The 21,562-nt window shown below is 37.5% G+C and overlaps 3 protein-coding genes across 4 annotated transcripts in view; 2 read left to right on the top strand and 1 right to left on the bottom strand.

Moving 5' to 3' along the window:
- LOC107568181 (GATA-binding factor 2-like) overlaps positions 1-2,462 on the bottom strand; it is a 5,528-nt gene extending 3,066 nt beyond the window's left edge. The window contains exons 1-3 of the mRNA XM_016254100.1: positions 2,204-2,462; positions 1,260-1,808; positions 202-344 (exon numbers count right to left, since the gene is read on the bottom strand). Of these exons, the coding sequence (XP_016109586.1) occupies positions 202-344; positions 1,260-1,808; positions 2,204-2,462 (951 nt within the window). The remainder of the gene's footprint in view (positions 1-201; positions 345-1,259; positions 1,809-2,203) is intronic.
- The window catches only part of LOC107568180 (actin-related protein 2/3 complex subunit 4-like), a 19,434-nt gene extending 126 nt beyond the window's left edge, over positions 1-19,308 (top strand). Inside the window, exons 1-7 of one of the 2 annotated variants that reach the window (XM_016254098.1) lie at positions 12,340-12,343; positions 16,537-16,544; positions 16,589-16,707; positions 17,251-17,362; positions 17,972-18,067; positions 18,243-18,413; positions 18,506-19,308. In XM_016254098.1, the coding sequence (XP_016109584.1) occupies positions 16,542-16,544; positions 16,589-16,707; positions 17,251-17,362; positions 17,972-18,067; positions 18,243-18,413; positions 18,506-18,511 (507 nt within the window). In that variant the 5' untranslated portion in view covers positions 12,340-12,343; positions 16,537-16,541 and the 3' untranslated portion in view covers positions 18,512-19,308. Of the gene's footprint in view, positions 1-12,339; positions 12,344-16,536; positions 16,545-16,588; positions 16,708-17,250; positions 17,363-17,971; positions 18,068-18,242; positions 18,414-18,505 lie in introns of those variants that run through there. The other variant, XM_016254099.1, reaches the window with a different exon arrangement.
- On the top strand, positions 14,849-15,751 carry LOC107568179 (histone H1x-like). The gene has a single exon (XM_016254097.1). It carries the CDS (start codon positions 14,962-14,964, stop codon positions 15,574-15,576), a length of 615 nt encoding a protein of 204 aa, XP_016109583.1. The 5' UTR covers positions 14,849-14,961; the 3' UTR covers positions 15,577-15,751.
- Positions 19,309-21,562: the final 2,254 nt, after the last annotated feature.

Here is a 21,562-nt window from a genome sequence, read left to right on the forward strand (position 1 = left end):
TTAACAGTTAGACAATGACAGAAAAAAAATATTTCTTCTCTCTCTCTCTCTCTCTCTCTCTATATATATATATATATATATACACATACATGTTGTCATTGCCAAAATACAATGTAAAGTGTTTTGTCAGACAGATTCTATAGCTAAAACTTTGAAATGTGTTTATGTAAGGGTGTGTATGCGTATGTGTATGGCACTTACCAGTCGGCGCTTGGGTCTGATGAGTGGTCGGTTCTGGCCGTTCATTTTGTGATAGAGTCCACATGCATTACACAAATAATGACCTGTTCCATCTCTCCGCCACAGAGGAGTTGATGTAGCTCCACAGTTCACACATTCACGCCCTTCCGGCACACATTATGCACAGAGATGTACAAAAGGAGGAGGAAATAAAAAAATTAAATTCATGCAGACTATATTTATTATGCGCAGAGATAGACAGATAATCAGATAAATAGACATTTGTTTTACGGATATTCACACTTTCATACTTTTGGGATATCAGTCTTCCAACTGTGTCTACCAGTAAGTGCCGTCATTTGCTGGGTATCTAATAAATAGCACCCAACAGGAAGCAACAATATTCAAAGGTAAAACAACTTATTTAATACATTGACTTCATAAATTATAAGTTATTTATTACTTGTTACATTACAATCATTCCTTGTCAAGTGTGTTAAACTGAACCATTAGACATGGCCCTAAACAGCCCTAAATAAATATACTACATTATTATTTATGCCATTCTAAATAATAAAAATACTAATAATGCAAATTGTTTTTGACTAACTATTAAGTATTACTGTGCCAAAAAGCCAAAATAAAACGAATTCAAATTCATTCTGAATATATGTTATTAAATATAAAAATAATCTATCTATTGCTATATAAAAGTAATCTGTGTAGTCAGATTACTTATTCAGATTATCTATAGATAATAATATTGAATATTATATATTACAATAAGTGCATTTTCCTTTATTTCAGTCCAGATGCATAAACTGTGCCTACTGCAACAAAGTTGTGGCAACACATTACAGAGTCCATGTTACACATATATTGCAATACCAATGGGTATTTATCTGCTCCATAAAATAATTATATAGTAGAACATGTTATTATTCGGTACATAGGCTAATGAAATTATAGCCTACTATTACATGACAACTATGTTTGGTTCATTTACCGGATGTTTAAAGCTAGACAATTAACCTGTTGTAAGTTCCACTGTTAATATGAATTATGAACTCTGAACTTGCCTGAGAAAGCGCGGCTTTTGCTTTTGCTTTTGCATTTTGACGTCATGTTGCTCGCGCTGCTTCCAAGCAGACTTCTGGAATGAAACACACTGCCTGGGTACTCGTGCGCTCCAGATAGTGCGTACTCAGGATATGAAGGTACATGAGCTGAAGTTTGTGCCAGATTGCCACGGATTGGACTGGAGCACTCCATCTTCATCCCGTCGACAAGATGGAGATGGTACTTCCCAGCGTCCCTCGCCGCAGCACAAGCAGGGTCAGGGGACGCATCTTTGGGTGGAGTAGGGGGCAGGCAGTAGAGCTGAGGGCTGCAGTGTTGCGTCATTGACAGGCACGGCATCGAACCTGGGCCATGCGTACCGGTGCCCGTGTACAGGCTGTTAGAGCTTTCGGCGCCTGCTGAATGTAGAACCGCTTTGCCCAGGTGGCTGACGGTCCATGTGCCGTGGTGCTGGGTCGCCGGTAAGGTCGATTTGCTGTTGTCCAGTATAGAAAGACCTTGAGTGTGAATAAGGTGAGGTCGACACATTGAGCCACCCGTAAACCGTGCTGCCAAAAAGAAAGGCCAGATTTTTCAGTGGAGAAGCGAACAGATTAATCAATTGGAATTATTATTAACATCTCAGAATATTTTTAATAGGCCTACATTACTTATTTTTAATCTATCAGAATATTTTCCAGCATATTTTCCCTCAAAGTTAGATCTTATTTTAACTTCCGCGAAACGGAATTTGAACTTCGTTAAAACATTCAAACATAAATCGAATCTAATACAATCTATTAATGTAATCCAATATAATATAACTATTTTAAATGTAAATATAAAAAATATTTTTTTAAAAAGAAGTGTTACAGTAAAAAGCATTTCCTTCGATCTCAAAATTGTGCCAAAATATAGCACTGACAAAAATAAATAAATAAATAAGAGCTCCAGGCCTACTCACCATGCGTTTGACTGTAAGACATTCGTGCACGAGTATGAGAATGGGACCCGTGTGTGTGATAATAGGGGTTTCCTTGAGAGTCCAAATGACTGAGAAATACATCCACCTCGTCTGGGGGCAATAATGGGGTACCTGGCTCCATATATCCCGAACTATGATGTCCTAAACCAGCGTGCGGAGTCACCGAATCTGAGGTACCCATTAAAGCTGAATGATGAGCATGCATCATCCACCGGGGTTCCGCAGGGAGAGCCATCATCTGCAGAAGTTTACCGTAAGACAGGAATGCAAATTTTCGTGTGCGGTTAAAAAAAAACAAAACAAAACAAAACCTTAACCTCATCCAGCGCGTGTTTTTCCCAAGTGTTGTTTTCTTGAATGTCTTAAATATAAGTCTAAATGATTGAGTACACCTATGACAGCGTAAGCTTAAATGACTATATAATAAAATCAGAGTTGGCGCGTCTGTCGTGTGACAGGAGCGTTTAAAGTCGCAGGCAGCGGTGTGACACTTCCCCACTTTCAAGGGGCTGCGCGCGAGCGGTGCCCTCAAAGATCTCGCGCGTGCAAATACCACAAAAGTGCCACTGCAGCTGATTACCTCAGCTATGTGTGTTGGTGTACACTGAGGTAGATCCTCAGATAATGTTCGAAACCAAATCCTATGCGTTGGGAGAAAAGCAGAGGTTGAAAAAAAAAAGTAACCGACCTTCGCCTACGGTTCAAAAGATACTCGTGCCTACGAGGATAAGTGTCAGGATGATCGCCACAGGTAGTCACACTAGCGACTAGTCAAAAACCAGTGTGCAAAAGAGTTGTATATGAGGCAGAGGCCGAGAGCGGACTCCTCCCGTCAGCATAAATGATTTTCTAGCCAATTAGAGTTCGCCTTTTTTCCAGCTTGACACCTGAAACGAATGCATCTCTTTATCCATTCGTTTCGAGATGGTCCTAACTACAGAACAAGATCCAGGGGGCGTGGTTGAATCCAGATCCAACTCCTCCCACCTTACTTATATCTAAACCTACCCGTCTCCACCCCATGATCCCTAAACCCACCTATCTCCACCCCTAAACCTACTAATCTCCCCCCCACAGCTGATTACCTCAGCTATGTGTGTTGGTGTACACTGAGGTAGATCCTCAGATAATGTTCGAAACCAAATCCTATGCGTTGGGAGAAAAGCAGAGGTTGAAAAAAAAAGTAACCGACCTTCGCCTACGGTTCAAAAGATACTCGTGCCTACGAGGATAAGTGTCAGGATGATCGCCACAGGTAGTCACACTAGCGACTAGTCAAAAACCAGTGTGCAAAAGAGTTGTATATGAGGCAGAGGCCGAGAGCGGACTCCTCCCGTCAGCATAAATGATTTTCTAGCCAATTAGAGTTCGCCTTTTTTCCAGCTTGACACCTGAAACGAATGCATCTCTTTATCCATTCGTTTCGAGATGGTCCTAACTACAGAACAAGATCCAGGGGGCGTGGTTGAATCCAGATCCAACTCCTCCCACCTTACTTATATCTAAACCTACCCGTCTCCACCCCATGATCCCTAAACCCACCTATCTCCACCCCTAAACCTACTAATCTCCCCCCCTAGATGTGGATCCAACCACGCCCCCTGGATCTTGTGTTCTGCAGTGAGGGCTACTGTTCGTTTCGCTGCAGGTCTGCGCTGCTAGTAGTTAGTCCACATTTCAGACAGCAGCATCCTGTAGCTTCGTGCGAATGGAGAATTGATTGTTAACACTTTCAGAAAACGCTGCATGTTTACACTACGAAAAAAAATTATTTGTACACATTTATAATATTTATATAAAATTAATATTTACATTTAGATTTAAACCCTAAAAACTATATATCAAATAATACAGCCCGTATAGTGCTGGCTTTGAAATTGATTTAAGAAAATTAAATCGAAGTTTATTAAACTGATATTATTAAAGTAGCACCTGAATAAACCTGCATGCTCCAGGTTATATCTAAACCTACCCGTCTCCACCCCATGATCCCTAAACCCACCTATCTCCACCCCTAAACCTACTAATCTCCCCCCCCCTAGATGTGGATCCAACCACGCCCCCTGGATCTTGTGTTCTGCAGTGAGGGCTACTGTTCGTTTCGCTGCAGGTCTGCGCTGCTAGTAGTTAGTCCACATTTCAGACAGCAGCATCCTGTAGCTTCGTGCGAATGGAGAATTGATTGTTAACACTTTCAGAAAACGCTGCATGTTTACACTACGAAAAAAAATTATTTGTACACATTTATAATATTTATATAAAATTAATATTTACATTTAGATTTAAACCCTAAAAACTATATATCAAATAATACAGCCCGTATAGTGCTGGCTTTGAAATTGATTTAAGAAAATTAAATCGAAGTTTATTAAACTGATATTATTAAAGTAGCACCTGAATAAACCTGCATGCTCCAGGTGAGGTGAGTATTCTTTTTTTCCCCCTCTACGAAGCAATACAACGTCCTCCATCGACTTCTCCCGATCTTTAATTATTCAGGGAATAAGTTTCTGGCCAGCGCGCACGTATTGTCTGTCTCGGCAGATACGTCTCGTGCGCGGTCAATGACAACACGAAACCGCTGACCACCTACCCTGACTCTCATAAGATCTTTCCATCACTTTGAAGAGAGAGCGAGAGAGCGAATGGGAGTCAGGCAAGGTAAATGAGAGAGAGAGAGAGAGAGAGATGACATTGCTTCATAGCGCCGGCCGCTGCCATTCAAATATAGATAACTGTCGTTTTGCAGGCTTTATGTTAATCGATCTGTGAAATGAAAAGCTTGTGTGTTATATTTTTATGTTATATACTTGATTAGAATTTTTAAATAAACAAAAAAATCTGCTGATTTAGATATTTGTTATTTCTGTCATGTAACATCACACATTAAATTATAAACCAGACCCTTGATGTCTGAAATGATACTTTCGTTCTTATGTAGCCTATATTTCCACCATGATCAAAAAGTGACTGAAATTCAAATTCCATTTTACAACTTGGTTTAAAATCCTTCCTCTCCTGCTTCAGTTTTTTTGATAAGTAATCAAAAGGCTTGTAAATGCTGTTAAAGAGGGTAGAAAGCAGCATTGATCATTTCCAGTATACATTTTATATATAATGGAGTCAGCTCACTATGATGACCACGTGCTCTGTTGTGCAATCCTTGTTGTTGTGCTCCTGCATCTGATGGATCATCTGCTCAAGTTTAAACAAATCTTAAGATTTCATAAAACCTGTATGATAAACATTTTAACCTGGAACTCTCTCTTATTAACTCTGGCTTCCTCTCTCTCTCTCTCTCTCTCTCTCTCTCTCTCTCTCCACTTGACAGTGTAGCTCAACAATGTAGCCCATGATCCCTTAATTGCCCGTTCGTTTCCTCCACAAAAGAGAATCAGGAAGGCAGTATTAACAACATATTGCAGTAACAATCTGTCAGTCATCTTTTCCTTTTCTCAGGCAAAAGACCAGAAAGGAATATTAAACTGCCCACAATATATCCACCTTAACAGTTATTACCAGTCCTGATTACCTGATGAGATTATGAGTGTTTTTGTTTTTTAAGGCCAGACCTGTATGTAAATTTTTTTTGTTTTACAAATAACACCTGCATTGTTTATACTTTTTTAATTCTGTGAAGAAAAAATATTAACATTAAACCGACCTTTTATGAAGCCAGATTTACTGATATATAATCAGATTACAGTTATTTAAGGACTTTTATTATAAAATAAATTCATTCTTCTATTATAATTATTTACCTTTTTGACACAGTTCTGAAATGAATGATGTCTGAAACCATACTTTCATCCTGATTTGGACAATGTGCAAATCACAAGGACTTTTATTGTGTGTGTGTGTGTGTGTGTGTGGGTGTGTGTGTGTACATTTGGTGTATCTGTTTGTGAATGTCAGTGAACGTGTGTGAAGATGTTGTAGTGTGAATAACCCTCTCCCCCTCCCATACCCAGAATGCCTTGCAGGCCTGGTTTTCACCACATCAGGATACAGGCCTGCTGGCTGAATTCCGGTATGAAACGGAGCGCTGGTGCACCGCAATCTGTGTGTCATACACATGCACATCCCTCTTCAGGAGATGGACAGGTGCTGTAACGGACACTTGCTTTTACTCACGTGTAACATTCATTAAGTGCAACCACTTCTAGTGCAACCACTTCTAGTGCAACCAATTAACTTCATGTCACACACACACACACACACACACACACACACACACACACACAAACTTTATAGTCACTGATTCACTCTGTGCAGACAATTACCAAAGCAACATCACACATATTAAAGCTGATGCTTCAAATTTCAGCCAGGACATTTTCAAAATTAGCATACTTCAGTCTTAAATTATTAATTGTGAAGATGCTAAGATGCTAAGAAAATCTTTTAAAGATGGTGTCAGGTGTATTTTGTTATGCTAGCAAGTTAGTAGTTCACCCTAATGGACCACTGAAGGTGAATTAGCCAAAGCTAGATTCCAGCATCTTTTTAATCATAGTTGGGAAGCCCTAGCATGGAGTTTCCTGTTCGTATCATGTGTTCATGGGCAAGTTACTAGATATTTCAAAATTGATGTCACATTGCAACTTTATTCTGACATTCAGTTTAATGTTTATACCCTTAAATCAGTATGAAAATAGGTCTCTCTGGTTAAATGAGATTTCTAAAAATTGAAAAGTGACAGTTTACAAGATCACAAGCAAAGTCACTGCTATCCATTAGTGTAGTGCTATATTAAATAAATGTATGAGTGTGTTTTGGTTGTGTAAGTGCATGGCAGTAGGACAAAATTAATATGAAAGAAAAGAGTAAGCTAAAAAAAAAGTGTTTTAGTGAGTGATGGGGACAAGAGCGACTCAAATCTTGGATCTCAGGCTATAGTTTTATTCATAATTGCACACACACACACACACAAACTTTATAGTCACTGATTCACTCTGTGCAGACAATTACCAAAGCAACATCACACATATTAAAGCTGATGCTTCAAATTTCAGCCAGGACATTTTCAAAATTAGCATACTTCAGTCTTAAATTATTAATTGTGAAGATGCTAAGATGCTAAGAAAATCTTTTAAAGATGGTGTCAGGTGTATTTTGTTATGCTAGCAAGTTAGTAGTTCACCCTAATGGACCACTGAAGGTGAATTAGCCAAAGCTAGATTCCAGCATCTTTTTAATCATAGTTGGGAAGCCCTAGCATGGAGTTTCCTGTTCGTATCATGTGTTCATGGGCAAGTTACTAGATATTTCAAAATTGATGTCACATTGCAACTTTATTCTGACATTCAGTTTAATGTTTATACCCTTAAATCAGTATGAAAATAGGTCTCTCTGGTTAAATGAGATTTCTAAAAATTGAAAAGTGACAGTTTACAAGATCACAAGCAAAGTCACTGCTATCCATTAGTGTAGTGCTATATTAAATAAATGTATGAGTGTGTTTTGGTTGTGTAAGTGCATGGCAGTAGGACAAAATTAATATGAAAGAAAAGAGTAAGCTAAAAAAAAAGTGTTTTAGTGAGTGATGGGGACAAGAGCGACTCAAATCTTGGATCTCAGGCTATAGTTTTATTCATAATTGCATTAGGTGATACTCAGCAGTTGTTCCCCTGCCCCCATTATGTTAAGCCATAATGGACTTCTATTAAGAACCTACTGAGATGGCACTAAGCATCTTTAGTATGCTTCAATCAAAACATAAGGGCTGGAGATCAGATTTTCAGTCATTTTTAACTCAAAGCCGCCATCTTCTGGCCATTTTCGGCTTTCTGAATCATGGCGCTTCAATTTAACCAAGACAACATGCTCAACACGCAGCCTCCCGATTACTTCAGGCCCTGCTTTCCAATTAGTCTGCCTGATTAGCATGAATAATGACAAATATAGATATATGTCATCTTATCTAGATGAGAAAAAATACAATATATCAACAATTACATCCCATTAAGTAGCTTTTCAACTTTAAAAAGGTCTGCTTCTGATACAAATAGCTTGATGTTGAAATTTCCTTGGGGACAAATGCACACTTTGTTTTCATTACTATGTGCAGTGTGCAAAAACATGTGGTAAGAGAGTAAGTGTATGCGTGCATGAGTGTTTTCAGTTTTAAGGGGATGTGCTGGGTAACTGTTGCCCGCTTTGGGTTTCCGGACTGGGTGCCTGCAGACTGTTAGTTTCCCCTCTCCCTCTCCCTCTCCCTTTATCTCTCTCCCCATCACTCCTTTTATCTCATTATCATACCAGCCAGGCACTCGGCCAGGATACTGTGGTAACAGCCGAGCTGGCTTCTGCTTCACCATAGTGATCTTGTTGGTGGAAACGAGAAGAGCAGAGAAGCCTTCATTGTGAGTAACTATGTATATTTGTTCTTGATCCACTTGATTCATTCACCAGCTAAACAAGCAAGATGACATATGATGGACTGAATATCCACAAATACGAGGCCTGTACTAAAGCCATCCACATTTGTGGGTGAACATCAAATCCTCATTGTCTGTACATACTTAAAAATATGCCATTATAAAGTTTTATTTCTATTTTACAGACCGTCAAGAGCAAAAACATCCCCAAACCCCTGTGCAAAATGATTTTCTGATGTCCCATGTTCTCTGTGTTCTGTAGACACAGGCCTGATAACTGTATGGATGAAAAACTACAGTGTGCTGCAGCATGACTTGGTGTGTTTGAATGTGTGCATGTTTGTGAGTGTATGTGAAATGTCATATAGTCAGCAGATCATAGGCAAAAGGGTATTAATAGATACTGAGAACATGTTGAACAGACTGACATTTATTTGTGAATATGACTAAAAGGAGCAGATTCAATAGATTCACACTCCCATTGTTCGTCCTCTATAACACACACACTTTCTATCTTTCAGGCATCAGGGATCAGAGGTCCATCTTATTAGTGCCGTGCATGTGAGTTTGTTTGTGTACATTTTGTAACCTATGATGCCATGGCATCTCAACACTCTGACCACAGTGGCTTACAAGAAACCCTTTGCTTTCTTTGCCCCCAAACCCAATGCGTCCACAGTTTACTGTTATCCTTTCTTAGTTGAAGATGTATTAAGGATTTATGGCTTAGAATGTGTCAGTAGCAGGATAGTTTTGGTATGGCAGCCATTCACCTGGAGACTGAACAGAGAAAGTTCATGGGTAAAAATGAGCTGAGCATACATATAAAACAAGGCCTTCAATCAGCCATTTGATACCTATTTATGTTGGTTCAGCTTGCATTAATTTCAGATGATAAGTGGGAACATTTCTGTGCATCGTTTTGGATTTTATTTCACTGCAGCACAACCACAAAGGGCCACCTTCGACCCGTTGAACTTTGACCTTTCTGCATTATGAATGATTTTAGCTATAAGAATAAAATACAGTCAGCCGGTCATTATCGCAGAAGAAACTCTGATGGGGTGATCAGGACCCTGAAGTAAAGGCTTAAAATTTGCACGGTAGGAAATCAGTTGACTGGCTACATACTAACATACTATAATATAGTATATTGAACATTATACAGATTTGTCAACAGAAAAATTTGGGGGAAAGTATTCTAGAGAGTTGCTTAATAAACGTAACAATAAAAGAAAGCAGCAACAGATATTTTTTTCTGTATTATGATATATATTCGAGAAAACGGATTATTAAAAAATGAAAAATGAAGGGCGGTGACTTGGTTCTATTCATTGGTTGTTGATTGGATGGAGGCACATTGGCTGATGTGGAGTTTGCAGTCAGTTATAAGAAAGGGGTGGCATTTAAGCAGATTAAATGATTGGAGAATGATTGCATACGTCACCTGTCGTTTCACTGGAAGATTCAGTCATGACATTTTGATTAAGAATTACGAGATTAAGAAAAGAAACATGCACAGATGAATTGTTCACAACAAGATCAATAACACACATTTGGAAAATAGATTTAATTTCATGTTGACTTTAAATAAAGACCATGTAAAAAAAAAAAAAAAATTTGCAGCATGAAAAACATATGATAGTTTATTTGTGTCTTAAAGAGCAACTGTAACTGAAAATGTATTATATACACTGAGTAAAAGAGTCTGCTTAAAATATGACATTTGACATTTATTTTAGAACAAATGTTTATAAACGTGTTTTCATATCATACAATTATCTAAAAATCTCAAGTTTAATGGCAGGTCCAGGTTATATAATTACAAGCCATTACTGAAATGAAATACTACAATGAAATAGCGCAAGAGTATGATTACATGACAAGGATTTGTCATTTAAAAAACTTTTTTCCTTAAAGGAATCATATGATGTTGCTAAAAAGAACATTATTTTGTGTATTTGGTGTAATGAAATGTGTTTATGCGGTTTAAGGTTAAAAAACACATTATTTTCCACATACTGTACATTAATGTTTCTCATCTATGCCCCGCCTTTCTGAAACGCTTTGCTTTTTACAAAGCTCATCGGTCTGAAAAAGCGAGGTGAGCTGTGATTGGCCAGCTATCCAGTGCGTTGTGATTGGCCGAATACCTCAAGCGTGTGACGGAAATGTTACACCCTTACCATACTGTGATGCCGTGTCCGGCCTGAGCGACGACACAAAAACATTAAAACCCATTATAAACCAGGCATTTGTTGCATCCAGTGGGGACATAATTACGGATTATAATGACTTATACTGTCATTTTACGCATTGCGTTGCATCGCGCCACGTAAACATAAAACCATGTCTGCAAGTGAATAAAACTTTGTCATCCGCTATCATAACAAATGTTGGAGTACCCCAGGGTTGCATCAGTTCTGCCATCCTTTTCACCATACAGATGCCTGTCGAACGGACATATTAAATCAGTATATTTTAAAGTATTCTGATGACACTGTTTTAATATCTGTGTTGAATGACGGGGACAGTCCTGGGTTTCATCAACAGGGTGTGACTAAATTAGTTGAGTGGTGCGAGAACAATGATCTTGTTATTAATATAAGTAAAACAGAAGAGATTATATTTGGGTCTACATCTGATAATTATATAACGCCTGTTTTTATTCAAAATGGAAAAATCAGACAGGTTAAAACATACAAGTATTTAGGAGTGAAACTTGTCTGACAATAAAGTGTTATATATCATATATCATATATCATTTGTTATCGGAGAAATGACAAACAACAAGCGCTACTCTACACTGCTCAAAACTCACGTTTGTATCGTCAGTGGCGAATCCTTTATATATAAAAACGTACTTACAGTCTGTGAGTCAGAACAGCCAGCATTGTAGTCTACTCTACCAGGATCAGGAAACAGTCCTCCATAAAATGAGCTGCACACATCTGAATGTTTGGGTTGAACTGTTCTGCAACAGTGTTGTAAATACAACTTAACCACTGATTTCTAGTCGTGTCCTCTTTTGGAAGGCCAAACAAAGTAGTTTCGCTTTCACAACAAAACAGCGTCACACACGGCAGGCTAAAGTGAGCAGCGGCGGGCAGGCTTGAGAACGGCGTGGCCGGCGGATTCGACAAAGGGAGCGGCCGGCGGGCTTGCGGCAACCACATGTGACGACCCCGGGCTGTACTCCACTTCGTCCACAGTGAAAGACTCTTAACTTTTATAAAGAATATCTCTTTGGATTTGAGACTTTAGTCTTTGCAACTTTACAGATCTTCTTTATGCACCAAGAGCTTGTAACACTCCAAAGAGAAAGGAAAAATTTAAATCGCATCATATGACCCCTTTAAATAATTTTATCATCAGCTCCTTTTAGGGGTGAAAGTTAAAGGGTTAACCCTATAACTGCCGGTGCAGCAAAATAAACAGCAATTTCACAATGATTATAAAATCTGTGCGCAACACTACATTTTTTATTATGAAATGAATTAGAGCAATGTCAGTCTACATTAATCAACATATGACCCCTTTAACTCCACCTTGGTCTAGTTTTCATTTCAACACTCTTAAATGAGTATCTTTACCCTGTGCGTTAGTCAGTCAGGATATACCAGGTGCCCCAGTAGATGCCATCCTTGATGCCACTGTAACGCCCGTGGTAGTAGTGCCCATTGAGGTTAGCAGCCAAACGGGAATCAAACCACCAGCCTGCACCATAATAACGGGCACAGTTACCAGCAGCGTAGCGATCATGTTCCCGGTCAAATGTGCTGAAAGCTCTGCCATCGTGATTGTACTTTTTGCTGTAACTGAATGCATTGCCAGCATCGCCATGGAAATCTCGAGCAGTTATGCTGAACCTTATGGAGAGAATATCACACATGCATCATAATAAGAAATGCATGGTTATGTAATAAAAAATGTATTTAAAAAATAAATGGTTACTAAATGTGAACACTATATCTGCAGTAAAGGTGCAATAATATATGTGCAATAATACACACTATATGTCAATGTGAAATACTATCTCTAGTCACTAAATCACCACAGTTACTCATTCCATTTAAATTGTACTTTTGTATAAACTTACTGTGCATATCAAGGTGAAGGCCAACGTGCAATACTATAAATGGTCACTTTACTCGGATTGCACCATGTGAATATCAGGACTCAGTCACTTGTTGTATTTACTTGTAAAATTGTACTGTACAGTCTTATAGTATTTATTGTCTGTGGTTATATGTTTGTTTTTCTAACACCAGTCAGGAGTAGCGCTCCTAATTTCGTTGTATACAGAAAAATACAATGACAATAAAGGCATATTCTTCTTAAACTGAACTATTTTATACAGGTTTGTTGAGACTCTGCTTTGACACTAGTCTTACACCAGATACTAGTATGACTATGTGTGTATATACTGTACCTCTGTCAGTTATATCCTTTTAAGGTCAGAAATTATTCCATGAATAGAAATATATATATATATATATATATATATATATATATATTCTGTGCTGTGATGCGGTCGTAAACCAGATTGAAAATTGTCCAGGTATCCATTTGAGTTTAAGTATTTGTTCAGCTGATTAAAGACTACCTTTTCAATAATCTTGCCTATAAAAGGAAGATTTGAAATCACATAGTTGCTCAATATGGTGTTATCAAGATTGCTCTTATTCAGAAGGGGTTTAACAACTGCAGTTTTCAGGGAATTTGGAAAAGTCCCATAAAGAAGTGAAGCGTTCACCACTTCTAAGAGATCACCACTTCCACTTCAACAGGCAAATATTGAATACAGGCATGATAACATATGCTAATATATATATATTTTACACTACTACACACACCCACAAAAGTTGTATTTGTTATTGGGATATTACCAACACAATTAATGAAATAATAATTCTAATTAATGAAAAGATTACATAATTTTTTTTACAATACACAAAATAAAAACAACAAATATTAATAACATTGAAAAAACAAACAAATGCATTATATATACAGACACCTACATAAGGTTTCACTTTTTAGCATGCCAAGTTAACTACATTAGTTAAAATGAACTAAAAATGAACAATACTTCTGCAGCATTTATTAATCTTAAGGGCAACTTAAAAAATATTTGTGCCCAGTACACTCTCAAATCTCTCACCGAGGATCATTTAGGTCATGCTTACCTGTGCGTTTTTGTGGTTCTCTGGAGTCTTTCTAACACGTGAATCCTGAGAGTGAAGGTGATGTATTTTAGGGGGTGATGCTGTTGCACTGCAACTCCCCTCACATCTGCCGTTGCGTGGCAAAGCCACCAGGATGTCCCTCTGTCAAAGCACATGGACACACATCATGTACGCTCCCAGCAAAAGCAAAACACGCACACACATGCTGCTCAGGACACCACACAAGCTCAAAGAGATAGTATGCACCTGTTCCGTGTCTATTTCGCTATCTACTTTATACTACTTATCTTCAATAGGATTTTCTCTAGCCACACTCCTGTGTTCAGATCAGTATCATCTGCAGTCTATCATTGTCTTTCTTTCTCACTATTTACTCGTCAGAGTCTCCGCTCCTGTTTTTCTCTTTTATTTGATCTTCTCTATCCCTCCTTCTCACTCTCCTGCACACTCTCTTCTGTTTGTGAGGCTCTTTTGGCTCAGATTCCTAGATAACTGTGGCTCTTTGCTGTCTGACATGCACTGGTACATCCACCCCCTAACACACACAAATACACACACTTGTTCCTATACGTCTACATGCACAGGCAAACACTCAGCATCTAACTGGTCACATGAAATTTCACCATCAAATCCATCTAGGATCTACAAATAAACACACTCTCTCATACAATCACATTCAAATACAAAGATAAACATCCTCATCAGGTTTTAACTCAACCTTTTTACTGTGTGTGTCCTGTTTTGGAGTGTGTGTAACGTTTAGTTTATTGTACGAACGGTCTCAATATCTATAAAAAGATTTTCGTTCGCAAAGTAAGTGCCCCTACCCAAAATCGCAAGACATTGTGTGGGCAAGATCTTTTCTTTGCTTTCTCGCGCCACGATTTTGCATTTATTTCACCACTTTTGCACACTGTCAGAAAGAGCAACTTTTGCACTTCCCATATGAATAATTTAATTTGGTAATATATGTCAAACTAACAAGATAATAGCTCCCAAAGTCGTGGAAGAAAACACAACTCCACAAGCACCTCTTCTGATGGTGTTGTTGTTCTCAATCACGTCCGCGTGGCGCAGTTAAATCTGATGACTCAAAACGCTGAGATGATGCTAGCACGCTAGAGCTGATGTTCTCGGAAACACCCATATATACGCATCAAATCTGATCATGTCTGCTGAGGTCGAAGAGTCGGCACCCGCCCAAGCCCCTGCTCCAGCAGCAACCAAAGCGAAGAAGACCTCGGCGAATAAGGCAAAACCTGCCGTGACTGCTTCTCCAGCTAAAAAGAAGAAAAAGAAGAGCAAGGGGCCCGGCAAGTACAGCCAGCTCGTCATCGATGCGATCCGAACCCTGGGCGAGAAAAACGGCTCATCGCTTTTCAAGATATACAAGGAAGCGAAGACCGTGAGCTGGTTTGATCAGCAGAACGGCCGCATGTATCTGCGCTACTCCATCCGCGCGCTCCTGCTCAACGACACGCTCGTGCAGGTGAAGGGACTGGGAGCCAACGGCTCGTTCAAACTCAATAAGAAGAAATTTGAGACAAAGCCAAAGAAGAGTGCCACCAAGGCGACCAAGACAGAAAAACCTGCAAAGCCGGCGTCCAAAAAAGATGCGACCAAGAAAGTGACTGCAAAGAAGAGCGCCAAAAAGAGCCCCGTTAAAAAGAAGACCCCGAAGAAGACGAGTGTTAAGAAGGCGACACCCAAACCGAAGAAAGCAGCTGCAAAAAAGCCAAAAGTCCCGGTGAAGAAGGCAACTAAGGCGAAGAAATCAAAATAGACTTTCTGTGAAAATGAAGAATAATATTTTTGTATATAGCTTCTTGGAAAGAGAACACAGAGATAAGGGGAATTGGTTTTTTAATATATATATATTGATATTTTTGTTGACTTTAGCCAGGTATACTGTCATTTAGGGTTTGATGTAGTTCTTCTAGAAACGACGCGCCCACTTTAGTTTCTGACCTCATGCTTTTGTTTTTTTATGAAAGTGACTTTCGTTTCGTTTGCTGCACTAAACCGCATACTTGTACTAGCTAACTAGACGAAGATGAACGCTTTGTGAATATAAGCTAGAACTGTGTTTTTTCATATGAAATGTCGCTGAACTGCAAAAAAAAACATATGTCCAATAAATCTCTGATTTTTAATAAAAATGACTGCACAGCCTTCTTGACGGGTGTTTAATGGGGATGCTTTTTAACCTGTTCATTTAAACAACAGCGTAAATTTATCACAAGATTAGATTAACGATTCAGTTGAATGATATTACCTTGAGCACTTTGTGTGTAAACAGTAAAGGGTGCATGCACAAAAATCACCAGTGAAAAGGGAAATACATTTAAAACTACTGATCTGGGAGCTAATCAAGTTGTTGGAGATCTAAACTTTTTTTATTCGCCAAATCTTATGTTTTTGACAATAATATTTATCTTTTAATGTTTTTTTTATGTATGTTCTTAAATTTTCCCAATACTGCTGTGTTTTTTTTTTATCCCTGCGGAGCTTTTTAAAAAAGACCCTCATGCAAAATGTGGTTTTAAATATGATACACAAATATTACGTGGTAAAGCAGTTTAGATACAATAGTACTGTGAATACAAATTTAAAAAAAGTTTAAGTTCTGCCACCACTACAAACTGACAAGAACCTAGAATTCCCCTGCAGGTTCAGGCGTGTGTGGAACAAATCGAGTGGAAGTTGTGAGCCATTTGCTAAGTGCTTGCTTGCTGTAAGGTAGCTGACATGGTTCATCATCCTGAGTACTGATTTAGTTTGATTTGTTTCATCAGACGGCGACTCTGCGCCCATACCTGAATGCGGTGCGTGCTACACTGCAGGCAGCTCTCTGTCTGGAAAACTTCTCCTCGCAGGTGGTTGAAAGACACAACAAACCTGAGGTTGAAGTCCGGTAAGATGTGTGACTGTTTGCATATGTGTTTTCTTTGTGTGTAAATGGTACATGATTCATATAGGTCAGTGGCGTACATCTGGCTGGTTAAAAACTTGACATTAAAATGTTTAAATGTTTGCAATATGAACAATATGAGGTAGATAGTTTGAAAGCGAATACTAGCAGAAGTTGCGAACAGCCAAACCTAACCTGCCAATTCAATATATTCGTCAATTTCATTTCAGCTTTTAAAGAAATAGTGGACATATGAGAATTTCTAATGTTTTACTCATGAGCATCTGGGGTTTAGTTTTATATTAAGTTTTTTTTTGTTTTGCTCGTGGTGATTATTCCATGGTCCTTAAATGCATGACATCATGAGACCCCTGATAGTGTTTTTATGCAGCAGATTTTAGGCCATTTGATGGTGATTCAGCATGCCAGTTTAAAACCACTTGTGGTGCAGACTGCAATAGACACTTAGCCTATTTATACCGCATTGTATGCAGAATGTCAGTGTGTTTGTGTGTATGCTTTACTATTTTTGTCCTATCTCAACAGGAGCAGTAAGGAGCTGTTGCTTCAGCCTGTTGTAATCAGTAGGAATGATAAAGAGAAGGTCTTAATAGAAGGTTCCATCAACTCTGTGCGAGTCAGCATTGCTGTCAAACAGGTTAGAACACTCGTTGTTTTACCCTAAACTCACTCTTTCTATCCTTTCAAAGATGGGTCTTGAAATATTGTTATATATTGAAAACTGAAAATGTTCTAATACAAAAAGAGAAGTATTGTGGTGGTGATGAGACAAGAGAGGGAGGTTGGTTTCACTCTGATTCAACACATGCAGTCCACTGAAAGCCAGTGGTTTTCAACCAGGGGCCCACTAAAGAGCCTCTGCAAATTTCCAAGGGGGCAGCGGGATTTACATTTTATAAATTGTCATTTATATTTTAAAATAATCATGCGTAATTAAAACGCAAACAAGCAAGGTGTATTCATAATGGATTAGTTTAATATATCCAAATTAGAAAACAAGCATTTTTTCATAATTACAGCAGAAATACCAAAAATATAAATACCAATATGTTGGTAGAGGGGGTCCTTTGAATATTGTGTTGGTGATTTTGGGCATTTTGAGTCACAAAGGTTGAGAACCACTGCGGAAGGCCAGTAGGTATGTGATTTATGTTTCAATAGAACAAGCTAAGAAACCAGTTTGATGGCTTGTTTCTGTCTTTAATGGTCTGTGATTGGATGATGCATCTCAACTGGTCCATTGAAGGCTGATGAGATTGAAAAGATCCTGTGTCACAAGTTCATGCGCTTCATGATGATGAGAGCTGAGAACTTCTTCATCCTGCGAAGAAAACCTGTCGAGGTGAGAGCGATAGGAGAAACGTACAAAAACACTAGGCCCGTTTCTGTGATTACAAAGCTTTGTGTTCGCAGTTCATTTTTATTTCTTGCCAACAAATATCATAAGTCCTTTGTTGTGAAATGTCTACATGTAATATGATATTTTAACAGTGAATAACCCTCCTTTCTTTTGTCAGGGATATGACATCAGTTTCCTCATTACTAACTTCCACACAGAACAAATGTACAAGCATAAGTTAGTGGACTTTGTCATCCATTTCATGGAGGAGATCGATAAGGAAATCAGTGAGATGAAACTGTCAGTCAATGCCAGGGCTCGCGTAGTTGCAGAGGAGTTCCTCAAAAATGTGAGTCTCTCTGGAACATGATTTAATAGAATGAAAAGTTCACTGTCACACCAGCAAACTCTCTTACTCTGTATTCTGTTTGTGCTCAACAGTTTTAGGAAATTATCAGTACACCTTCTACTGGCTGCAATACCTGTGTCACATTGGAGGCCGGAAAAACTGATGGAGAGCTGTGGGGCTACTGAGGAAGTAGTTAAGGTGCGATTTGTTTCCTGGACCACCAGTAAAGGTGGAACAGTTGGATCCAGAGGGTGTCGTCTGTCACAGGAATTAATTCAGATTATTGCAGTATTGTAACTCAAGAGCAAACTGATGGCTTTCACAGACAGCCACAGTACTCCTTTTGTTATTGTTTTATTCCTTTGTTTGACTTTTTGTCCTCATTTTTTAAACTTGTGCTAATGGCCTAATTTTGTTTTAAAAGTATTTTGTTTCTTCACACTCTGCAATTCCATTTGTGTATTGTCTCTGTTCATCATCCCAAATTCCTTTGTTATTATTTAGTAGTAGTGAAGCGCTCACAACGTTGCAATATTCTGAATATGCCTCTGCTTTCCCTCGTGCTCATGAATATTAATGAGTAGGTACTGTACATATTAAAAAGGATAGACTCATTTTACCTCTGCCTTTCTAATAAACCTTAAAATCAGGGTGGGTCTATATAAATGAAGCCTTATTGATGCTCATGAGCACTAAGGAAAAATGTTCAATGTCCAATCATTTAAACGGTTTGTTTTGTCAGTGTCTTTTATAAATATGTATGCTGTGTTCAGATTTTTCAAGTTAAGTTTTGATATAAAAAAAAAAAACTCATGCTGGTGCACATGGATTTTACGAATCATATCAGTCATGGCAAAATAATGATGATGCTAAATAAATCCCTTTATTGCTTGTATTGTGTTGTGTACTGTGGGAATGACCGCTCTTTAAATTTAGGTTCAATTGCTTATTGTGGTAAGTTTTGTTGCAGTCTGCCTTCTGTACATTTTGAATGTTACAGTATGTACAATACAATGATGGCCCATATTTGAAGAGCCTGAGAAGGTTCAGTAACTATTTGATATGCAGCCCCCTGTATTTTTAACCATTTGATATGCAATACCTTTTTATGATATTTAAAAAAAAAAAAGCTCATCACAAGAAATTCAAATAGTAGAAGTTACCTATTTTTAGTTGTTTATCCACACAGCCAAGATCAGGTAACTCACCTTTCTTCTGTGTCACATGATATGTAGAAACTACCATATGTTAGTATCCTAATTAAGGAACTAAGAAATTGGTGTTATTATAATTTTTTTTCATTTATTTAATTTGATTTATTTTAAATTTTTAAAAAACAAATCTAGGGATCTGCCATTTATTGCACATATTTAGGGAGAATAAAAAAACTTTATTAATGCAAATAAGACTATTTGACTAATATTTTGGAGTTGGCAATACTTTTATAAAAATTATTTAGTTTGATCTGTTTTCTCTTTTTGTAGTATAGCAAAGAATTGATAGCAATCTCATGTTTACATCTTACAACTTTTTTCTCTTTTTATAATTAAAATGAGATCAAATAAATGTACTCATCTATCTGTTCTCCCTTCAGGCTCTTGTATATTTTGTTTTGTTTTCGAAGGGCAGCTGCATGAGTGCATCTATATTTGTTCTTAATCCTTATAAGATGATAATATGAAATCTGAAATATCATATATCCCTTTTTATTGAGGAGATGAGCTCACCCTTGTGAGTAACCTCTTGAGAATTTTTTATAGCACTTTCCCCTTTTACAGAGCCCCTATCTTGTTTCCCATCCCAAGGAAACTGAGTGTAATTGGGATAAATCATTTGATCCCTTGTTGAACTGATGGGAGGTTCTTTGACAACCACAAGAGATGGGTCAAGAAATAAAGTTGGCAGAGATGAAGTTGCCCTTACTGTACCATAAAAATAAAAACAGGTCAAATAATTCTCTTCGGATCACATAAGTGTAACAACTATTGTATTTAACCTCTTGAGACCCGGCAAAACATTTTAGGAAAAAATTTGTATTTTTTCATGTCATTACATTATTTAGAGCATTAAAAAAATGTAAAAATTATATTTCATTCACAAGTTATGCTACGTCCTTGGTAAAGGACATCGGAACTCAATAAAAAAAAAATAAAAAGACATGAATGAACGTGCATAAGCAAAAACAATATATATATTTTTTAAATCACCAATACATTTTTAGGTTTCAGGATTATTATTTTTTTTTTTTACCAAACTTTGTATAAAGATAATTCTCAACTATGTTATAACAGAATGATTTGGTATACCGCATGAATGAACGTGCATAAGCAAAAACAATATATATATTTTTTAAATCACCAATACATTTTTAGGTTTCAGGATTATTTTTTTTTTTTTTTACCAAACTTTGTATAAAGATAATTCTCAACTATGTTATAACAGAATGATTTGGTATACCATTTTTCTTTACGCAAATTGTGTGTAAAATGGCCATAAACAGGTTTTCTCATTATATATAATGTATCTATAAACTAAATCTAATTTGCATATTCATGTGTTTTTGGGGCAACATCTAATGAAAAAAGAAATGTAATGATGGGAGTAATAATTGACAAGATTTTCATAATAATATATAATATTTCATAGGAATATTGAAATATAAGTTGTTTCCCTATTCATTTGTTGTGTCTCCCAAAATGCGTAATAAACATGTTTTTAGTCCCGGTGTCCTCATATGAGGACATGTATGAAATCAATGTCCTGTTTCATAACAGAAAGTCATATTTTGATTTGAAACCCCATAACATTTTCTGTTAAAAAAATTTTGATTTATGTACGGAAGTTCTAAGCCGCCATGCAATATTAATTTTTTTCTTCTCGTTTTCTTGTTATCTCGACATAACGAAAGTTGTTTTCTCGTTATAATGACTTAATTTTCTCGTTATCTCGACATAACGAGAGTTGTTTTCTCGTTTAACCACTTAATTTTCTCATTATCTCGACATAACGAAAGTTGTTTTCTCATTATAATGACTTAATTTTCTCGTTATCTCGACATAACGACAGTTGTTTTCTCTTTATAACGACTTAATTTAGTTGTTTTCTCGTTATAACGACTTAATTTTCTCGTTATCTCGACATAACAAATG

The sequence above is a fragment of the Sinocyclocheilus grahami genome, unplaced genomic scaffold (genome assembly GCF_001515645.1).
Source record: "Sinocyclocheilus grahami isolate Dianchi unplaced genomic scaffold, SAMN03320097.WGS_v1.1 scaffold1224.1, whole genome shotgun sequence".
In the NCBI taxonomy this organism is placed as follows: domain Eukaryota; kingdom Metazoa; phylum Chordata; class Actinopteri; order Cypriniformes; family Cyprinidae; genus Sinocyclocheilus; species Sinocyclocheilus grahami.

Coding starts and splice junctions, on each gene's coding strand:
- LOC107568179 (XM_016254097.1), top strand. CDS start 14,962: ATGTCTGCTGAGGTCGAAGAGTCGGCACCCGCCCAAGCCCCTGCTCCA.